We start from the raw sequence: 19,101 nt of genomic DNA, 5'->3' as shown, positions 1-19,101 counted from the left end.
AATTAAAGAAAACATTAGGTTGATTATTAATAGATGGCTCCTGATTGTGTGATCCACTAGAGCAGGGGTCTCCAAATTTTTTTGATCGTGCACCCCATCAGTAAAAAATTTTTGAGCACGCACCCCCAATATATGTATTTATACGAATATAAACATAAATAGAAGTTCTAATATTTTCTTTCCATACCCCAATGAATTGTCTTGCGCACCCCCTGGGGTATGCACACCCCACTTTGGAGACCACTGCACTAGAGAGTGGAAAAGTTTTCCCAAGGGAAAAGAAACCTCATCATTCCATCACTTGAAATTGGACTAAGCAAAGCCCTAGAAAATATCCTGCAGGGATAGGCATGATAGGCACAGGCACAGGAACAGGTATAAACTATATATCTAAATAGGCTCAGTTTTGCAGAACCAAAAACAACGAAAAAACAACATCAGATTCCCTCCATAAAGGGACAAGCCATAAGAATAGCTTTCAAAAAATGAAAAATGAAAAATGAAAACAGTACTATAAATTGTATGGTGACAAAAATTCCTAGACTACTTGTTGGTTGGGTAATCCACTAGTTATTTCCATTTCTAGTTTCAGTCACTCAGGTGAATGAGGAGCAGGTAGAGAAGCGAGACAGAAGTTTAAAAACAAAAACCAACAAACAAAAACCCAGCCCCCTAGCTTCCAAACTATGCAAAAATACTCCTTTGGATAAAGGAAGAAAAGTGAAACAATAACAGTAGAACTGAGACCTGTAAACCACTCATATAAAAACAGTGAAAATCAGGCAAAACAAAATGAAAATACTGTAGTTCAAGGGGCCACAGAGAAAACAGTAACATCACAAGGGCACCACATTGTTTAATCGCTATGAAATTCCAGATGACAGCACTCAAGGACAAAGAGAGGCATCAGTGCCTGAAAAAAAGAAAATGTGAAGAGCACAGAAAAATAATTCTATCAGAATCACAGTAGCCACTAGCAGTAGAAAACTTCTGAGTGAAAAACAAAAAAACATTCAAGACCAAAGTACTCCAGATTTCAGTAACTGTAACCAATTTGTACTCCATTTAACTGAACTAGTAATAGTGAAGAGAAAAGAGTTGGCATAGGGCTGCCATTAGAAACCTTGATCAGACCTATGATAGATATTTAATTATCTGAATCTTTTTGGAAAATATCAGCTTAAAACCAGATACTGAAATCATCTGATAAATGAAACTGTAGCATGTATGATTTTTCTCAAGACACTAAGACATGATGCACAAAGTAAAATCACACCAAATTTAACAGTACAGATATTAAATGCAATAAAACTTAACATAATTGTTTATTGTACAACAGTCAACAGTTACACATAAACATATCAAACTTGAGATTAAAGATATAGTACTGCACTGAATAAAGCTTGGAGAGAGAGAATAGGAAAAAAAGAGAAAGAACACAGGCTTGGCAGAATTAGATTTTTTTTATAATTGCAACAGATAATAACAATGCTTATTTTTAAGTGTTTATTTTTATTATCATCAATTTAAGTTTTCAGGATTGTGCAAAATTTAGAGTGTGGGAAGCAGACAATTTATAGATGACAGTATACTATTATTATAGTGCAGTTTAACCGCCTGCTGCGACAAACGTAACTACTGCAGGACTTGCGCCAGCTGAGCAGCAGTGCTGCTATCAGGCCTGGCTCTGCTTGACCGCAACTCCCTTATCCGCTTTGTCACTTCCTCTTCCTTTGTTCCCAGTCCCCTGGGATTTCTGGGAGTTGCAAACTGTAGCAGAACTAGGTCTCCAAGTGTGGTGGTAACACTGTAGCAGCTGTATAGCTCCTGCTTTGCACTGTTTCCTCCTTCTCCCCTCTGCTCTCTTGCTTGCCACGACTTGCTGTAATAGTTTAAATTTGGGAAAAGGGAGACTGCTCAAGACTCCAGAGTGATTTCTGGCTTGTTGGTCAGTGCACCAGCATACTATGGACCCTAATGGTCAATTATTTGCCCTCCAATCTCCCCTACAGTCAACAACCATGCCTCACAAATGTTTGGCCCTAGTCCAAGATCCAGCTCTTTCAGGCCCCTGTGTTTTTAAGTCACAGCAGGCCCTCGGCTCCAGTCTAGGATACAGCTCTTTCAGGCCTTTGTGCCTTTAAGAGTCCCAGCAAACCATCCCCAGGCCTCTAGATGTTTATGGGGGCTCCTGCCTTCTTGGCCTTCAGCATTGTACCTGGCCTCCAGTCCACATCACTCTCACCTTGGCTTCAGGCCCTGGTCCTGACTTGCTGTTGCTCTGGTGTCACCCCGCTCTGACTCAGGATTTGCCCCTCAAGGGCTCTGGGCTCAGGATTCACCTCTTGCAGGCTGCCTGGCTGTTCCTAGAGTCTAACCCTGTGTGGAGCTCTAGACACCGCTGGGACCTCCGTATCACCCCTGCTAGTCCCAAACCAAACCACCAGACTAAACTATAAACAAAAGAACAAGCCCACCGGCTGTAACACAAACTGCTCCACACTGCATCCCAACATACATCTCAGCTTCTTGGCAGTGGAACCCAAATCTGCCTCTACCCTGGTCGTATTCCCCTGCCTTACTTGAAGTACCCCACATCAGCTCAGGAGGGAGCCTGGCAGTTTCTCAGCAGCTTCTCTGCTTAGGAGCTCTTTCCCTTGCAGTCTCCAGGGTCAGGCTCCCTCCCCAGACTCAGCCCTGGGCCTCCCACTAAGCCAGCCCCTGGGAATCATGTGCTTTCCTTGGCCCACTGCAGGTATCCTCAATTAGGTTGCCAAGCTATGCTAACTGCTGCAGTGGTATCCCTCTTCTTCAGGCTGAGCAGTGTCCTCCAGTACTATTCCTGCGCTACCAGCACTGCAATTGGCACTCTACTGTCTCGGCCACTCCACCCTCTGGCCTTACTGATGAACCATTTATTTTTCACTGGGTGCCTGCAGCCTATCAGCCCCTTACAGCCTGGCCTTTCCTGGCTCTTAGTAAGCACTCCCTGCACCTGAGGCTCCCTAAGGCTGTTTGCCGCCTTAAAGTAACAGGGAGCCCCTGGCTCCCTGTTCCACAGTCCAAACTATAGTCAGCATGGTTCTGTACAACTGAACCTCCTATTGTCACATGCTCCATGGGCCATCATTTTTCTTATGTCCCCTTTCTATACATTTTGATTATTAACAATGAAAATATTTTTGGTTGGTCTGTGAGTGAGAGGGGGTGGGAAAAATCAAGGTTTATAAACATTTTCTGATAAAAATTGAATCCTGTCAAGCCTAAATATAGTTTGTCACAGGGGACCAATAGTTACAGGTTAACAAAAGATAGCTGCAGAACAGATAATCGAGGCTTCAGCTAACCAAGATGTACGACAGTCATTTTCACAATGCTATCACTCCTCATTTTCAAGGCTTCTAATATCAGTGAAGAAACTGACAAGCTCCTATTAATTTCAACCTTTTAATACTAACTCTAAGAGTTACTACTAGAAGCCTTCAAAATGACAGAAGCTGGTCAGCTTTGTGGCTTCTAGTGTACTGCTAGTGCTGTAAGATCAGCCAAAAGCAGCCCCCTGCAAGTCCCAATCTGCCAAGTCTGCTTGGTAAAGCATGAGGGAGGTCATTCTCTGCAGTTTTTCTTTAGCTCTCAAACCCCCCACACTCAAGGCCTGCCAGACCCTGAGCACAGATATCTTTCAGAAGTGCTGCAGGACCATCCTATTCAGGAGGGCATAAGCTAGGCTGTGAAATTGTTTAGACAGGTTCCATTTTGCTGGTATTTTAGTTGCCTTATAAAGTTGCTTTGTTCTCTTGTTCATTCTCTTGTTTTATAAGTTATTCTCTTCTCTTATTGTAAGCCACCCTGAGTCTTTGTTGGAAAGGGTAGCATATAAATCCAATATTTACATAAATAACCAAATGACATAGTTAAGGCTAACGCTTGCAGCTGAAACAAGGATTTGCTCTGTTATTCTTGCACCTAATAATCTTAAGAGAACAGAATCATGAAAAAGTTATATGGTTCTGCTGGCATAGTTACGTCAGCTAGAGAAGTGAAAAGTAGAGGTACACCAATATACTGGTCACGTATTGGATCAGCACTGATAACAGGAAAATTAACATTATTGGCCATCAGCTTTTTTAGCCAGGGTAGATAATATACCACTAATAAATGCCATGTGCATGCATGCAGCTACAGCATACACGCGGACAGGAGTGCAGCACGGCAGCTTGGAGAGCAACCTCCAGCTGGTAAGTCAGTGGAAAAGGCAGGGGTGAGGAAAGGGATGTGGAGGGGCAAAGGCAGGCACTGCCCAGCCGGGGAAGAATGCAGGATGGATCTGAGGGTGGCGGCTCCTCACCGCTGCGTGCAACCCTGAGGGAGGCATGGGGGACATGTGCCCCCACATTTGTGTGCAGGCTGAGGGCAGGCTGCCTGCTGCAGGCTTAGGGCCTGGAGCTGCACCAGCCTCTTCCTTGTGCGGGGCTGGACCTGGGCTATGTTCGGGGTGGGTGGGGGTAGGGCAGGTGGCAGCAGCTCTAGGAGGGGTGCCTACAGGGTGGGCTACAGCCACCTGAAAAAGTTCCCTGTAGCCACCCCCGCCTGACCCAAATGCAGACTTGGCCCACCCCCTTGCCAGGAAGAGGCCTGCGCAGCCCCAAGCCTGCAGCGGGCAACTCATCCTCATGCTATACACAAATACGGGGGGCACATGCCCCCCCATGCCTCCCCTGGGGATGCATGCAGTGGCAAGGAACTGTCCACCCTCCCATCCTCAGACAAGCCACCCGCCTGTGTTATGCCATATTTACTTGAATATAAGATGAATACCCAATAATTAGATTCCATATATGAAAAATTTATAAACAGAATCTAATTATTAAAAGGTTGGCCTGAAATTATCCTCCTCCCACCACTACGGCAGGGAAAATAAATTGGGGGGGGGGGGGGGGAAATAGCACCCTTGCCCTCTGCCCCCATCTTCTTCCTCTTGAAGACCCTTTCCCCTGCTCTCCTTACTGTCAGTCCCTGTTCTCCCTGAGCACATGAAAGTAAGGAGCAAATATGAAAGCAGTGACCTTGCAATAAACATATGCAAGTTACTACAGGTATCCACAGACTTATTTAATCCAGAATTGATGCATTTGACCTCTTTTTTCAAACTGCTGCACCTTTTAGCTTATGGGATTTATTGTAATATTTCTGTTTTAAAGTGTATTCATGTTTGTATAATGTTGGGTGCTTCAGTTTACCTGTAACGCTAGTACATGGGAAAGAAGAGTTAGACTCCTTGTTAAGTTCCTGTTATTAAAGAGCTGTTTACGTGTAGGAGAAGTCAAGATGGACCTCCAGCAGCAACAAAAGCTTGCATAGCTCTGCTGGCATATTGGCATAGAGGGGATTCCTGGTGACACTGAAAAGGCTCTCAGGAAGCTGAAGAAAATGAGCATTACAATGAACAGGGGAGGGCGAACAAGAAGAGTGTCTGGCTATTGAAGTCAGCCTTAAATGAGAAACTAGCTGAGCAGCTTTGGGGCTTCTGGCTGGGCAGACTGAAGAGAATACCCCGCTTTGGACGGTAAACTGTCTTATTACTCTGTGGCCTTTGAATATGGGGTGCACTTGTTCTCCCCAACAAGAGACAAAGTCCTTTTCTCAGGAGCTAAATTGAAAGTTAGCTCCTTGAGTCAGGGCTACAGGCACCAGGGAGGGTCAGGGACTACTTAAAGGCCAGGGTCTCAGACTGAGAAAGAGCCAGAGCTTCTCCCCACCCTAAAAGCCACATGTAGGTTAGCTTCAGGGGCACTTTCAGAGGCCAGAAAAGCCCACAGTGGTTCCAAGCAAGCCACCCCTTGGGGAAAACTCTGCGACAATTAACCAGACCCAGCTGCGACAAATTGTATGGAGTTCAATGGGACTGCATGGAACACTGACAGAACGAAGAAGGTCTGAGGTGACTCTGATAAAGTTTTAATTCATTTCCATGAAGTGGTTAAGCCTGATGCGCAAATCATCAACATATATACTCTTTTTTATGATCATTAAAGCACAGAAGATGACAACCTGTGTATCTCTTTTTAAAACCAGTATTTGCAATTTTTTAAGCCATTAGGAAAACACTCATATGGCATGAGCAAAGTTATTTAACTTTATACCTCTGTATAACGTAAAGTTTTCTCCAGTGTAAAAACCTCTCTTAAATGAAATATGAAAAAAACAACTTGGTGGTCCCCAAGTTCTAATTGCATCTGGTATCAAAGTTCTGGGTGATGACAGAGCATAAGTACTAAAAGCAAAAATGAACCGAATGTGAAGTCTGAAGAACAGAATAAATCCCCACTTGGAACTCAGGAAAAAAATAAAATAAAATTATACTTTAATCATAGGACAGGCCCTTCTGAATTGCCAGGTGGTTAATGTTACTGAAGCTAAGAAAACAATGGCTTTAAGTTACTGGCTGTCATCTATCTACTGAACATGTTACAAGTATATTTTTCCCCTTTTTTGAGAACAATAGTGAACTTCCGGATGCTAAGGAAAACAAGACTGACTGTACAGCTACACTTCCCTAAAGTAGACCAACAGCATTCAGGACGTTGGAACAAAGTACCAGAGTATTTGCAGAGTGGCAGCAGTTATGACTGATGACCTGCAAAAACCTAATCTGTTGTAAAGAGGATGTAGCACAAACCACAGAGGAACTAGACATTCTAGTCTATACTTTGCACTGTACATTAAAGACCACACAGTAGAGATCCTGGACATTTTAGGCAACCTTTTTTCTATTGCCACATTTTGCAGCCTTCCTTCACAGAATTATTCTGTTCTCAAAAGATAACAAATATATCTGGTAACAGGTTGCATGGAGTTTTTACAGATTTTTGCTTGCCTACAGTTGGGGCCTTCCCCCATTATGGTCACAAACTCAGTTATAAAATACTATGTTATAGAACATTTCTTATGCCTCCTGGCATGAGTCTTTATTCTTACAGCAATAATACCATTTTATAATTTGAATGATTCATGTATGTTTCAAATGTGTAACATCAGGAATACTAGTTCAATAACTAATAATGTTAAATTACGTGCCTCTGAAAAAAATATAATTTTTCCTCACTTTCTGTTTTCAAGTTGAATTAAGGTTAAAAACACAATTGTGCTTGGGTCAGTAGTTGTTGGGTATCTTCCCACTTTTGCTGGTTGTTTTTAAAAGCATGAAAACCAGGAACATAAGGGGAAGGCAGAAACGTTGATCTGCAGGTATTTCTATACTGGATAGCAAACTTCAAGCTATATTTTACAATGGGGTGGGCAAAATACAGCCTAAAGGCCGGATTCAACTCACCAACTGACTGGATCCAGCCCATGGCTGCCCCTGTGGCACTAAGCATGAGCCCAAGCTCCACTTGGGGCAGCCAGCGCTGCACACCTGCCCATGCCTGCCAGCCCTGGCCACCATGCAGAGCTTCCAGCAGGGCTGCTCCTAATGCGACTGGAGATGCCCGGCTGCTGCTTGGCTCCCTTCACCCCCAGTGGCAGCTCCTCCTCTTGCTCCTGCTCTTGCTGCAACATTCTAGGCAGGGGAGAAGCTGCAGCCAGGCAGCTCCTGCCCCAGCACACGGGGCTCCAGCTCCAGGTTGCCTTCTCCTCCCACACAGCGCAAGGACCAGTCACTTGCGGGCGGCCAAGTGGATAGAAGGCAGCTGAACCCAGAGCCCTGCACACTGGGGCAGCAGTCACCCAGCTGAAGCTTCCTCCCCACCCAGAGCAGAACAGCAGAGATGGGAGCAGGAGGAGGAGCCACTGGAGAAAGAGGGAGCTGAGCAGCACCTGGGCAGCTGCAGCCACATCAGTAAGCTGTTAACGCTGGCTGGGGCTGGGTGGGCAGGCATGGGTGGGAGCATGGTGCGGGCTGCGCCAGGTGGGAGCAGACAGGGATTGGCCCCATGTGGAACACTGCTGGGGGCAGCTGCAGACCACACCACCTGGGTGATCTCTGCTGCACGTGCTTTCTACCCCAACCCCCAGTTAGTTCCCAGGTGCCCCTTCCCTCCCCACCATCCCTCCCAACACACATGCATACAAGGCAGAGGCCTGCAAGTAGTGGATCATACCTCTGCTCTGGGCCCCGATCCTGCATGTCCCTGCCTGCAAAATGGGGGCTATGCCCTGGCCTCATACTCCTTGCTCCGTGACCCCAGCCTCACCCACACATCCTGCTCCCTGCTTGCCCGTAGTCCGATCCCACATAGGGAGTTTTGGCGAGTTATTCTGCAAGGAGGGAGGAAGCAGTGCCGACCCGGCCCATGACAGCTCATCAACATGCCCCATGTGGCCCACTGGCTCAACTAATTGCCCACCCCTGCTCTAGAAAGATAAGTAGGAGGAGTGGATCTAGGCACACTCTTAAACCTTGGCTTACTAACTTCATTTATCACTATGTACTTTGAATACCCCACTTTGCACATGCTTTGTTTGTTTATTAAGTTTCCTTTATAAATCAAGAACAACTTTGGCCTCTCAACATTTAAAGAACAATCAAGCTTTTTTCTCCCTTAATGTGTTTATTTGAAAACAGGACTCTTCAATCCTCATAATGTAATGTAATACAATACACTATGGAGATTGTTTTCACCATCTCTGTGGAAATATACTCTCTCAGTCCTGCTGTCACACTTCAAAGCTCCTTCAGTGCAACTTGATGTGGCTAAAATAGGTCTTCAGCATTGGTGTATGGCACTTAGTGTATGGAAATAGATTGATCAAGACCTCAAATGGGTTGAATTTACCACCCTGGATACTGAAGACTTCTTTTATTTAACTTTAGTTGGAAATGGACATTTCTCTAGACATAGAGGTCAGTTTTTACAAAAGTAAGCAATGCTACCTGGCAGAGTTGTCACCTGTACATACTACGGAAAAAGTACCATCACATACTGATGGAGTTAGAAAATATGAGTATTTCCACACCATGGATCTATCACCTTTTTACATGCTTGGGATATCTCTGGAATTCTATTTTTCCCTCTCTACAAAGACCTATGAACATTTTTATGACAACTCCAGAGGACAGCAGATTAAATACACACTTCAGAGCTCAACAGTAATGGTAAAACCTAGCTGAACTATAATCATAACAAAGAAAAAATTAAAAGATTTCAGGGAGTAGTCCTGGAAAGGCAGATTTTCTGCATATGAAAACTGACAATTAAAATATTTCCAGTAATACAAAATCTTAGTTGTGGTGTTTGCTATTACTAAAAGTAGTGGTGCACCAATAAAGATTTTCTTGGCTGATACTGATGGCGGATTATTAACCGCCATATCAGCCGATACTGATCCGATAATTGATTTACAGAAATGCAGCCAGGCAGCATGGAGAGCAGCGCCTTGCTGATAAGTCTGTGAAGGGAAGGCGTGTGAGGCCCCCACAGTAAGGAAGGGAGTAAGGCAGGAACTAGGACTGGAGGTGCTGCCCAGCCCTGGCAGTAAATGGGACCCAGGGCGAGGAGCAGGACAGAGCCATGGGTGGGCTCATCAAGGGGATCAGCAACCCAGTGCTTACAAATGGCAGTGGGGGTGCTTGAATTAAAGCTTGTCAAAAGAGCTTTAGTTCAAGCACCTCCACCATTTTTAAGCATGAGGGTGCTTTTAACCAGAGCAAAGCCAAGTGGGGCAAGGGCAGATGCAGACTGCTTGCTGTGGGTTCAGGGCTCTCTGCCCTGCAGCCTTTGCCCCGGGGACTCCACATAGGCTGTGCATTCCCTGCCCACCTCGCAGCAGGAGGCACAACTCGCTAGCGGGTGGACAGCAGATGTGAAGCCAACACAGAGACCCCGAGGCAAAAGCAGGAGAGCCCAGAGCCTACAGCAAGCAGCCCATATTTGCCCTGAACACAAAATTGGGGGGCGGGGGGGGGGCCAGGGGGGAACATGCCCCCCATAACTCTCCTGGGGAGTGCATGCAATAGCAGGGGGGTTGTCCCCAGTCCCCACTCCCACCCCGTGCCTCCTGGATGAGCCACCCACAGCTATGTCCTGCTCCCTGCCCCGGGTCCCATTCACCACCCTGGCTGGGCAGCACTCCTAGCTTAACTCCCTCCCTCACTATAGAGGCCTTGACCTGTCCCCCAACACCCTTTCCCTCCCCCATACCCTTTTGCCTCCACAGACTTACCTGCAGAGCACTGCTCTCCACCCTGCCAGCTGCATTCCTGGTCACGTGCATGCATGCAGAGCCCAGGGGCCATATTATATTTATCGGTGACATTATTGGCTACACTTGCCAAAATGCCGATAATATTGGATTGGCACTGATAAAAGAAAAATTAACATGGCACCGATATATCAGCACACCTCTACCTAAAAGGTATATGGCTTTGAATGCACCATATAAACCAGAGACAATGTTTTAATGTACACTGAAGTACAATGAAGTTCTTAGCATATTTAAACTTTCTCTCGCACAAATACACACTAACTGGTGCTACTACCAGAGTAATAAATTTTTTAAAGGCAAAAACTAACATGTTATCTACACAAGATATGTATTATTTTTCTGCCTTCTGACTACCACCTGAGGTTACTGACCTCTAATTACCAACTGAAAATATAACTGGGTATCACGAGTGTCAGACAAGCGAAACTTGTCATAAATAAAAGCAAAAATGTGAAATGGGCAGAGACAGACAGTACAGAAATGATACATAGTTAAATTTTAAGGACTGATGTTCCACCTCCTTTCATCAGTACATGGAAATGCATGAGAAAGCTGTATTCCCAAACCAGATAAATTTATGGAAGCAAAGTCACCACCATGAAGAGACGAAGCGGATTTTTATAAGCATTTTATAGCAAAGACAGAACAGCAAGCTATTATTGCTTTAAATACTGCTCCTCCCAAGCTCTTATAATCTTCTTGTGCAATTGAATAGCAGCTCAAAAGCAGCTCAGAAGGTGAGAAAAATTATTTCTTGCCTTCTAAAAACATGAAAGGAAACACTTTTGAATCAAATCCTCAGAACTGAAAACAATTTTAACAGTGGGCAAACATACCAGCATCTGTAGGACACAGCTTATAGAAAGGAAGATTTAAAATCATAATACTAAATGACCTTTGCAACTAGCAAAATAGTAAAACTAAATTGCTGTTTCACTTAGCCTAATGAGCTGCCTGTTAGATTCCCCTACTACATCACAGAAATATTAACTTTTTATTTGTTGAAACATAATTAAAAAAAGAAGCCATCTTGCTAGAAGAGAAAAGTATTGTCAATACAAAGCAACTGCAATCTGTGTGCCTTCTGGGATTTAGGGTTTATGTTTTCAACATTTTCTCTGCATCCATGAAGGCTAGAAATTGGAGATGCTCACATATTCCAATTACTCCAAAGGCTGAACCTTAAGATGACACCAATCATCATGAGACTTGCAATTAAACAAAGTTGAAAACACTGGGAAATGTGAAGCCAACCATTGTAGGTGATGAAAAAGGGGTGAGATGGAAATGGAGAAAAGGTGATATTAATCCATTTAACTTACATTTGAGTGTTTCTCCAGCATATGGAATATGCAGCTTAAACCGATCACAGCTGGGTCCTGGGGTCAAGGATGTACAGCTAAAAATCAAAACAAGAGAAGGATTTTCTAAACAGAAATAAAAGCAGACAGTTACACTGTTGGATAACATACAAATGGCTGATGTAGTAAAGAATTAATGAGAAGACTGAAGGCATTCAGCTTCTCACACTTCTGGAAAACAAAATTTAAAAAGGGGATGGAGAAACTAGCCTAAATCTTGGAGGTACCTGCCATTCATGGGTTCTCACAACTATTTGAAACATCAAGGTCTGTCCCAATAATCAGCAGCTTCTCCCCAACTCTGAGTCAAAAACTTCTGCCAACAACATCTCCCTGATCTGAAACACTTCACAGCAATATCTTTTAATTAAACAACCAAACCCACCAAGCTTGCTAACTCACATAGTACAGAAACAGCTGATTCTTCCTGACTGGCTCCATGGTACAGATGCCTTGTACTCCTTGCCCTCATCATTCAGGAAACCAAAATGAGCTCTGAATCTAAATAAAGTAATTTACAAACATTTTAAAATCATTTTACAGGTGAGGAAAGGGGAGACAAAAGAAATAACAGGAAAGGTAAACTAATGTCTGATAGCTCACACATCAGATCAGCAGCTGAACCTAGAACTCAGGGTACTGCCATGGGACAAAGATAATCCTTCCACTGGACCACAAATAAACAGAAAGTTTCAAAGTAGGATAGAGAGCACAGAGATGGCTGATCCTATACCACAAGAAATACTGTGTAAGTGCCAAATTACACCAGTCTTTCAACAGAAGCAAATAGTGTCTAGTAACTGCCCCACTGACACATTAATAATGATACATATACCCATTTCTCCTCAAAGTCCCACTACTTCCCCCTAAACCCTTCTCCATTTTTACTCAGTTTCAAAATTAGTTCAATGGCATACAGTAGCTTCAGATTCACTTTTGTTTTGCATGTTACATTTGTTATCTAACCTTACTTGCACCCACAGGTAGCTCCTGATCTGATACTGTTTCACTTAGAGGAGTTAAATCAACAGATTTGTCATCGCTGCTTATGATAAGAGTAGAATCAGGCTCTGGGGTGGGGCGTACGGGCTGCATTTCAGTGTAGGTGAAGACAAATAATATCATATTTGTTTGAAGTTCTTTTTTTTGTTTTGCTTTTGGGTTTTGTCTTTTAATACATACTTTACTTGAAACAGATAAGCATACCAAGACAAAAATGAACTCTCAGTTTCATTATGTATATGCAGCAGAGGTGCACTGATAATATAGGTCCATGTTAGATCGGCACCAATAAAAGGAAAATTGACATTACCAGCCATTTTTGACCAGTGTAGCCAATAATGTCACTGATAAATTCCGCGTTCACACGTGCAGCCACAGGATGCATGTAGCCAGGGATGCAGTCCACCACCTTGGAGACCAGCATTCAGCCAGTAAGTTTGTGGGTGAGGAAGGTGTGTGTGTGTTGGGGGGGGTGGGAATAGGATCAAGGTCCCCACAGTGAGGGAAGGAGTAGGGCTGGGGCAGGGGCAGGTGCTGCCCAGCCAGGGTGCGGCTTGGAGTGGAGCCGCGGGTTGCTCGTCCGGGGGCGGCTCCCTGCCACTGAACACATCCCTGCGGGAGGCATGCGTCCCTGGATTTGTGCGTGGGACAAGGGTGGGCTGCCCGCTACAGGCTTGGGGCCAGGGGCTGCACTGACCTTTTCCCAGCAGGGGGCTGAGCCAGGGCTGCACTTGGGGAATGCAGGGGTGGGGCAGGTAGCAACAGAGCTGGGAGGGGGCTACAGACACCCCAAAATTCACCATAGGCCCCTCTCAGCACTGCCACCACCTGCCCTGGCCTCCCCCCCCACCTGGAAAAGGCTAACAGCCCCTGGCCCTGAGCCCACGCTCAAATCTGGGAGTACATGCCACCCATGCCTGCCCTGGGGGCAAGTGCAGCAGCGGAGAGCTGCCCTCCCACGTGAGCCACCTCTGTACTGTGCCCCACCCTAACCTAAGTGGGCAGTGCCTGCCACTGCCCCAGCCCCATTCGCTCCCTCACTATGGGCACCACTATCTGCCCCCCCCAGACCCCTTTCCCCCCCGACAGACTTAGCATCCAGGCACTGGCCTCCAAGCTCCAAGGCTGCATATCCGTTGTCAGATCGATATTAGCTGATAGGGTTGGTTAACTGGCCATCGGTACTGGCCAGAAAAATCTTTATTGGTGCACCCCTAATACGCAGTTGTAAATGCAACGTAACAGCAGCTCTGCTCTGTTCTGATCATTACAGTTTTACCCTCTATTTCCAAATCTTTATAATGATACCCATCACCACATTATTTCTGTACACCTTCCAGAACTAAGCCTATTTTTTTTCCTCTCGCCTAGAAGCTTCCAAAGTAACTCATCAATAGGTTCATACACAATATCAATTTATTGTGAAATACCACAGTTCATAAGGTTCATCACCTCTTCAGGTAAAATTAAAGTAACATATTTTGGTATCTTTTAACATGCACAAAAACTTATGCTTTTGCAAATACAATCTTGTCTTCTGTTGCACTACTCTATTTGGAAATACTTAAGGAAAGTATAATACTTTATCATTAGATCAGGCTTTTATTTTAATGTAAAGTCCCTAAAAGCAACACTCAGTATTTTTCCTAGGTTATTACATTCCACTTGGGATGTTTTTAAATTTTACTGGTCTTGAAGTGATGGAAAGTGACAGCATTTACAGTCATTTCTTGCCAAATTACCCTCTTTGACGAGTCTGCACAAGAGATTTCATAAACTACAATTGGCTGAAGTAACCAAGCAAAAATTCTATGGAGGTCCATCTGGAAGGAGGGAATTACTTTTCACTAAAAGTAAGGGGAGGGGGCATAAGACAATTCAGAATTTTGATACAAAAAGTCTAATGGAAAAACTAAACTTTTAAATCATTTTCATAACAGGACAAGTGCTTACATGCTTTTGAAGTTGACATTAAAGGATTGTATATATGGAAATAATCTGGCACATGAGCTTCCACCATGAAGTTTAAGAGGAACAAATAAACTGTAAAACTGAACATGCATGTGGCTCATTCAGCACACTAATGCAAGTGAGTAGAGGCATAAAGCACCCTCTCCCACTGTCTTGAACTACTGTGGCATACCAGTGATGCCAGCACTTAGCTACATGCATACAGGCAGGACAAGACATAGTTAGGTTCTGATCCCATAGGATCTGATACTCTATACAGTAGGGATGTGAAAGGTTAAATGTTTAAATAAGAAGTGTAGGAGGGAGGAGGAACAAGAAGGGGAGGGAGAGAGCCAAGGTAAGGAGGGATTAGTACCCATAGCTAGTCTGCTCCATCCCTCCCCATGTGTCAAGCAGCTACAGCAGGCTGGAAAAGCCCGTTACCTGCACTGCTGCTCACAGCTTTACATGGGCTGTGTTGTCTGGTAGGGCTTGCCGCCACCTCATCTCCCTACCCTCCGTCGGCCCCAAGGAGCGGTTGGTTCCCAGAAGCAACTGTGTCCGAACAGGTCTGTGCATGGTCCTCAGCTCCCTGCTCTGCTCTAGGCAGGTGGCAGGATAGGTGCCAGCCTGAGGCAGGATAGGTGCCAGCCTGAGGCTCTGCACCCCACCACCCTCAGGCCAGGACTAAGTATGTGTTATCAGTTAATGGTTTCGCCATTAGAGGAGGTTAATGGATTTTTTTTTTTTTTAAATGAATGATATTTATATCCCTACTATCCAGTGGCATAACTACAACCATCTTGGGCAGTATATGCCATGTTGTCTGTAGACCTGTCTCAGTATATTCCTTCAACAGAACAGCAAGAAAATAGATTGAGGCCCTTGGACTTTCTTCCAGGCTGCACTTGGGGCATACAAGTGTCTCTAACATACACCATATCTTACTTTGGACAGACAAACTGATGATATAACCCTTAATTATACAGGCATATTGTATATAAAATTTTACATTTATAATATATTCAAATTTAGATTTATAACAATATGATAAATTATATGATATAAATTTAGTTTTTACAGAATCTGCTGTTAAATTATAATGGTATATGACTCTGCCAAATGGGTGGAGAAGGGCAAGGTCACTGGGAAATGCCCATGCATTTGGCTTTGAGCCACAACCAAGCCTTGAAAATTGCATTGTCTCACTGCAATTTAAGTAGACCCCTAGTTATCAGACATCATATTGGAGGTGCCAGGCTAAAGGAGGTTCCCATATTGGAGAAAACAACATAATAAGTCCTCTTAAAAATATTTAGTGAAAGATAAAACGCTGAGAAAAAAATTCATATTCTGGAATAGGAAGATGATGAGCAATAATATCCACCATATGGCTATTCAACAAACCTCTAGATTTAGGACAGAGATCTTTAAGAACACAAGAGTTACAACAACACCCCAACTTTACATCAAGGACAAGGTAAATTTAAGAAAATGAGGAATTGTCCTCTCTACTGGAGCTAGACCATGCCTTGCTGAGCAAAAAAGAAATGTCTGCATCTAGCTGCTGTTAACACAGAGCTCAATGAAAAAGATAATAATAATGATACTTAACCTGAAAGATACTAATTTAGCTTAGTAGGATTTGTTGAGTTAGTGATAAAGATACCAGAATCTCTCTCTCCCTCTCCTCCTCCACACATCTATACACACACACACTTAAAAATGAAGCAAAACCTGTATATCTACCATACTTACACAAAATACCCTGCTCTCCATTTTTTGCACCTCATTAATGTTCCTTACATTGTTCCTCAGCATCTTGCCTATTAACAGCAGCCTTGCAAATTCAGTTAGGCTGTTTCTAAACAAAAAATGCCCATGAATTTAAATTAAAGCAGCAAGGGAAGGAGGGACTAGTACCCATAGCTAGTCTGCTCCATCCCTCCCAGCATGTCAGCAGCTGCAGCAGGCTGGAAAAGCCCCTCACCTGCGCTGCTGCCCACAGCTTCATATGGTCTGTGCTGTCTGGCAGGGTTTGCCACCACCTCATCTCCCTGGCCTCCATCAAAGGCCCCAAGCCCAAGGAGAAGCAACTGTGTTCGAGCATGTTTGTGCTTGGTCCCGGCTTCCTGCTCTTCTCCAGGCAGGTGGCTAAAATGCGTCTCTTCACAACAACTCACAAATAAAAACAACAAATTAAGGCAACATTCATATCCATCCTGATACAACACTCCAAGTGTTAACCCAGTGCTTTCACAACACTTAAAACATAAGAAAACACTGATGTCTCTCCACACAGATTCACTTTCAGTTAAGAGACACATAATTTTCAACATGGACATGAAAAAGCTACATATCATATCGCAAAGGACAAGCATAACAATACATTAACAAGTGAAATTTTACAAACTCTGTAGGACAGGGACCATTTTTTTCCTCTGCATGTGTACAGCACCCAGCACAGTGGGCTCTCAACCCTCGACTGAAGCCCCTAAATACTGCAACAATCCAAATAAAACAAACAAACAAAAAATGAAGTGTACATTAAATAACTATTTAGTAACTGAGACTGTCAAAATCAGATGAACTAAATCATAAATATGTTGAAGCATGTATTTTGATAAATCAGCTGAAATAATTATTATTTTATTTTCTTGTTTTGGTATATAGCATGTAAAGATGAAATGTTTATAGTTATAAGACTGCTTAATAATTTAGCAATAAATTAGCATGTAGTCCTGAGAGAGCATAGTTGGACTAGATGATCTACTCAGGTCCCTTCCAACCCTAGAAACTATGAAAACTGTGTTGCTCTTTAAATGTCCATTCTTTCATGGGTACACTGAACATAATACTATTGTTGAACTGAAAGCATGCATGTGAAAGAGAGCAGTAGCATTTTTGTGCAAGCCAGAACTGGGACACTACATTGTTCACATTTTAAAAGATTCTTCTCTTTTGAAAATGCAACCAGCTTGAGCGATTTGTCTAGTGCTTAGAAATGGAAATTCAGCCTGAAGTGGTAAGAGAAGAAACTTTATAACTGTGGTGTAATGGGTCACTGGCAATCCCTCACAATTGAGGATGACTACCTTATTTGTGGGTCCAAAGATGGCTAACAAGGCCAATCCAGGATCAACAGACTCTGCTGCAACTTGGGCATGAGTTTCTGTGCAGGGTGGGTGGCTCTGGATTCTTGATTCAGTCCACGACATACTGTTTCTACCACCCCCACTTTTCCATCCCCTGTTGTCATTCTGAGGTTTCAAAGTACTGAGATCCATGCAGGTGGTCCTGGGGAATATTCTCCCATGAATTGATGTTAATGCTGCATTTTTTCAAGTTGGCCTCAAGGACGTCCTTGAAGAGCTTTCTCTGCCCTCTTCTTGAGTATTTGCTTTCACTGAGCTTGGAGAATAAAACTTGCGTTGGGAGTCTGGAGGTGGACATCTGGATGACATCGCCAGGCCTGCAAAATTGCTGTCAGATGATCACGGCTTTGATGTTCACAGTATTTGATTGCAAAAGGATGCTAATGTTGGTGTGTCCATCTTCCCACTGCATTCAAAGGATCTTCCACAGGCAGTGGACGATACTTCTCCAGTGACCTGAAGTGTCTCTTGTATGTTGTCCACATCTCAGCTCTGTACAGGAAGGTGATCACAACTTCTTGATAAACCCTGAGCTTGGTTTCGGATCTGATGTCACAATCTTCCAACACTGACAATTGCCTGAAAGTCTGCTTCTGAGTGAGCTACACTACAGCATCATTGGCATACTGGAGCTCGGTGACTGAGGTCAAGGTGATTTTGGTTTTGGCTCAGTGTCACCTAAGATGAAATAGCTTACCATCCATTTGGTAGTTAGGTCCACTCTGACAGGAAGCTTGTTGGTCATCAGATGTAGCTTCCCAGTAAGAAATATGAAGAAGAGTGTTGGAGCCATAATGAAACCTTGCTTAACTCCCATCTTAACCTCAAAGGGATTTGTGAGAGATCCGTTACTGAGAACCACTGCTCTCATACTGTCATGGAGCAGGCAAAAGATCACTGCAAAAACCCTCCTGAACCATCTCCTTCCACTTGCTGAAGAGCTCCTCTGGGAACCTCAGTGTAGATTTATGACACTAAGAGACAACTGAATGATCTTCACTCCTCGTCAGCTACAGGAAAAATGCTGGGAACAACATAAACCTCTCTACATGAGCTTGTTTGACCTCATGAAAGCCTTCAACTGAGTCAACCAAGAAGCACTGTGAAGGATCCTTCTGAAGTATGGATGCCCACAAAATAAATGGCTAGAGCAGGGGTGGGCAATTATTTCAGGAGGAGGGCCGCTTACTGAGTTTTGGCAAGCCATCAAGGGCCGCATGACAGGTAGTCGGGGCAGCTAAATATTAAATTTTCTAAATTTTTTAGGGGCCCTGCGGGCCAGATAGAATAACCTGGTGAGCCACGTGGCCCACATTTTGCCCACCCCTGGGCTAGAGACTGGTAGTGCTTAAAATTCACTCCCATTTTGGATGCAAAAAATTAACTCACATCATGACATACAACTACTCTGAAGACAACAGTGACTG

At 44.0% G+C, this 19,101-nt stretch overlaps 1 protein-coding gene across 7 annotated transcripts in view; it reads right to left on the bottom strand.

The window, feature by feature from the left end:
* BABAM2 (BRISC and BRCA1 A complex member 2) overlaps positions 1-19,101 on the bottom strand; it is a 325,194-nt gene that overhangs the window by 292,458 nt on the left and 13,635 nt on the right. For 6 of the 7 annotated variants that reach the window (XM_090046987.1, XM_090046963.1, XM_090046996.1 and 3 more), the window contains exons 3-4: positions 11,970-12,068; positions 11,529-11,605 (exon numbers count right to left, since the gene is read on the bottom strand). In XM_090046987.1, the coding sequence (XP_089903113.1) occupies positions 11,529-11,605; positions 11,970-12,068 (176 nt within the window). The remainder of the gene's footprint in view (positions 1-11,528; positions 11,606-11,969; positions 12,069-19,101) is intronic. The other variant, XM_090047005.1, reaches the window with a different exon arrangement.

The sequence above is a fragment of the Crocodylus siamensis genome, chromosome 1, assembly GCF_052110815.1.
Source record: "Crocodylus siamensis isolate JL-2025a chromosome 1, ASM5211081v1, whole genome shotgun sequence".
Classification (NCBI taxonomy): Eukaryota; Metazoa; Chordata; order Crocodylia; family Crocodylidae; genus Crocodylus; species Crocodylus siamensis.
Note: the sequence above shows the minus strand (reverse complement) of the source record. Positions and strands in the feature narration are given on the sequence as shown.